The 3795-nt window shown below is 39.4% G+C and overlaps 1 protein-coding gene across 1 annotated transcript; it reads right to left on the bottom strand.

Moving 5' to 3' along the window:
- Positions 1 to 446: 446 nt before the first annotated feature.
- On the bottom strand, positions 447 to 1385 carry LOC101978904 (olfactory receptor 6C2-like). The gene has a single exon (XM_005372199.2). It carries the CDS (start codon positions 1380 to 1382, stop codon positions 447 to 449), a length of 936 nt encoding a protein of 311 aa, XP_005372256.1. The 5' UTR covers positions 1383 to 1385.
- Positions 1386 to 3795: the final 2410 nt, after the last annotated feature.

Below are 3795 nucleotides of genomic sequence, written 5' to 3'. Positions count from 1 at the left end.
GATTTTAGCAGTTTCTTCTTGAGTAATAATCTATATCTTAATTTTCACAAGTAGCTTGCTTTGTTGCTTTTCACTTAAGCTTTCATATAACTTAACAATGACAGTAATGTATTTTTACATTTTAGCTATACATTTATTCTATGAATTCTTGCTGCACAAGAGCAAGGTTTTTATTTTTGTGTTTTATTTTGATTATTTAACACGGATGAGATAATGAATATATATTTAATGAGTCAAGAAGTTCGTTATAGATAGTTATGATAGAAAAATAAAAATCATTACTACTTTTTCTTATAAATATAGTAATTTATTATAGTTACATACTGAATTAAAATTTTTATTTGGTGTATACTTTTTATTAGCAGTATGTATTCATTGTAAAATATAGCATGTTTTCACGGCTAGAGATGGCTTAGGCCATCACTATCTTATGAAAGCTTGAATCATCAATTTCGACATTCTAAGGCAAGTTTTTTGATTGAGTCATGGAAGGCCTGTTTGACTTGCTTGTTCCTCAAGGTGTAAATGAAGGGGTTCAGCATGGGTGCAATGGACGTGGTCAGCACTATCACACCTTTGTTGATAGCCACTGAGTCCTTTGCTGATGGTTTGACGTAGATGAAGATGCAGCTGCCATAAGTGATGGACACCACAATCATGTGGGAAGAGCAGGTAGAAAAGGCCTTTTTCCTCTGCTGGGCAGAAGGGAATCTGATAATGGTTCTGATTATGTATACATAGGAAAGAACCACACAAAAAAGGGTTGTGATGAAGGTCAACACGGCACAGCCTATAACCATCTGCTCAATGACCGATGTGTCAGAGCAAGAGATCTTCAGGAAGGGAGACACATCACAGAGAAAGCTATCAATGACATTAGAATCACAGAACTGCAGGTTTTGGCTCAGGCTGAAGGGTGGGAGAATGACGAAAAACCCAGTCACCCAACAGCCGAGAAGGAGCCTTCTGCAGGCGGTGTTGTTCATGATGACGGTGTAGTGTAGGGGTTTACAGATGGCCACATAGCGGTCATAGGACATGGTGGCCAGGAGAAAGAATTCAGTCACTCCGAAAAGGTCAGTGAAAAAGGCTTGGCTGGCACAGGCGCCATAGGTAATAGTCTTGTCCCCTGTTGATAGGTTATACAGGTATCTAGGAATACAAGCAGACGTGAACAAGATTTCTAAGAGGGAAAAGTTTTGTAGGAAAAAATACATTGGGGTTTTAAGGTGAGGGTCCATTATTGTAAGTAAGATAATTGCCAAATTGCCAGTTATATTTAGCAGGTAGGCAGAAAGCAGGAAAATCAAAAGCAGACTTTGAATTTGCGGATCCTCTGTTAGTCCCAGGAGAATGAATGTTGTCACCGTATGATTCCTCATAGCTGATTCCTGGGTTTTATCTGGTCTTGTGAAAAAAATCAGATATTCTATCAGAATATATGGCGGCTACAGTTCCACAGTTATTAACCATGAGAAGCAAATTCAAACAACTGGTTCACACAAAATGTCTTCTTTGTCTTGGTAGTTAATATTTCCAATATTCTCTCGAGCTTGTAAGTTCCTGTGTTTTTATAATATTTGAAGTGATATTTCATAGAGATCATTTTAACAGTTACAACATAATAATTCAAGATGCTCTACATCTCTATTCCATTATTCAAATGTATTTTAAAATTTTTGTCTAATTTCAAACTGGTTCTCATTGATGATATATTCAGCGTTAAGAATTAATTGACTTCTCTGCACTTTTTCTGTTTTGAAGTTGAAATTAAAGTTCACTGAAAGCTTCCTGTCCTGCCTGCATCTTCATCCCTAACCAAGCACAGCTGTATAGCAGATGACTTCTTGTCCTGCCTGCATCTTCATCCCTAACCAAGCACAACTGTATAGCAGATGACTTCCTGTTCTGCCTGCATCTTCATCCCTAACCAAGCACAGCTGTATAGCAGATGACTTTCTGTCCCACCTGTGTCTTTATCCCTAACAGAACACAGCTGTATAACAGATGACTTAGAGTTCCTATAGAGGCTCTCCAAAATCTACCTCCAATTACAATTTCAAGCCACCCTGTATAAAACTGTACATGGTTATTTTAGGCATACTTGGTGTGGTCTGTGGTAACAAGTTTTAGGATTTTTAAGTGGATTGAATTTGTGACTGTTTTATTTTTTGCAGTGTTGGGAATGGACCCAGGGTCCTGTGCATGCTAGGCAAGCATTCCATCCCTGGGTTGCATCTCAGCCCTTTCCGATAAAATCTGCATGTGATAGTCCATCCATGTGTATCTAGCAGTGATCTTTCTTCAGAAATTCAGATTACATACAGACACATATGCCCCATATTCAACACACATACATTTTATTCCATAGACTCTGTTCTCTTCTTCTAATGTGCTCCCCCAAATAAAGCTAAGCATTGAGCTTATATGCTAAGCAAGTCTCAAGTAATCACTTTGAAGAAAGCACATGTTGGAAGCACTGTCTCCACCAATCTCTTCCCCTTTCTGCTGTATCTTTCTTTAAGAGTCATTGCACCAAACCCAAGAATACCAATATCCCACCGGTATTCAACCTAAGCACTGCTTATTTCCAGAAATTCTTTTGACTCATATGACAAAAGCTGGGTATGGTGGGTGGCCCGTACCTGTAACCCCAGAGATGGGGAGGCAGAAGCATGAGGATCCTGAGGCTCACTGACCCGCCAGCCTAGGTGAACCAGTGAATGCTGGGTTCCATGACAGACTCTGCTTCAGAAAACATGGTGGAGAGTGTCTGGAGAAGATTGTTACCTAGCACCACCCTCTGGGGCTTCACACGCAGATGAATGTGTAAGCGTGAGCACCCACACTCATATGCACCAACACCACACACGTAAATTAACAGGTGAACTTTGCAATAATGGATTTGGGTCAATAGCTCATTGGCAGTGTTTTACATTCCTTTATTGCAGCTTAGTTATAATATCCTTAATTTAGACATTTTGGTCAGTTCTTAGGGCTTGTTATTTTTCTTACACACCAGCAAATGAAAAATTTTCATGAAAGACTCTAATGCAACAGAAGCAAGAGTGTATTTAACACACTGACTGATGAAAATATTCCTCTCTGGGCTGGCTAGATGATTCAACTGGTAAAAGTGCCTAGTGTGATCCCAATGACCTGAGTTTGCTCCCAGGATCACACGGTACCAGGAACTGACTCCTGCAAGTTGTCCTTAGTCACCCACATATACACCACACCACATAAAATAAATACAACTTACTAGACAATGTATTATTACTAAGATAGGTACAAAGCCAACTCCACTCCCACGTCAAGTTCTCACACTTATTTCGCTGTCTCAGAGAAGTGTCTTCAACCAGGATCTCAGTTCCATGGGAACTGGCAGTGTGAATGACAGTAGAATCACCTGGAGAGTAATCTCAATAGATCACTTTAAGATACAATGGCAGCCCCTCAGGAATCTGTCTCCCTCTGAATCCTTCTCTTGCCAGCTCCCAGTCACCAAATACTTCATCAAGGCGCTAAACCCAACCCCGAACAATTTGGGGACATTAGAGTCTAGGAATATACTTACTTTACAGCGATTGTAAGTGACATCTTTCTATGAGAAAACCATTTTTGTTCTGTGCTGTTAGCTGCAGGTTTTGGCAACACATAAGTGACTCTAAAGTGTGACAGATTTTTCTTTTTAAAAATTCTATTGATTTGAGAATTTTACATTACAGTAAAGGAATCTCAAACAACATGATACCAAACAAATTCCTCCAGTTCGAGAGTGTAAAAATGATGCTA

Source organism: Microtus ochrogaster, unplaced genomic scaffold, assembly GCF_000317375.1.
Source record: "Microtus ochrogaster isolate Prairie Vole_2 unplaced genomic scaffold, MicOch1.0 UNK273, whole genome shotgun sequence".
Lineage (NCBI taxonomy): Eukaryota > Metazoa > Chordata > Mammalia > Rodentia > Cricetidae > Microtus > Microtus ochrogaster.
Note: the sequence above shows the minus strand (reverse complement) of the source record. Positions and strands in the feature narration are given on the sequence as shown.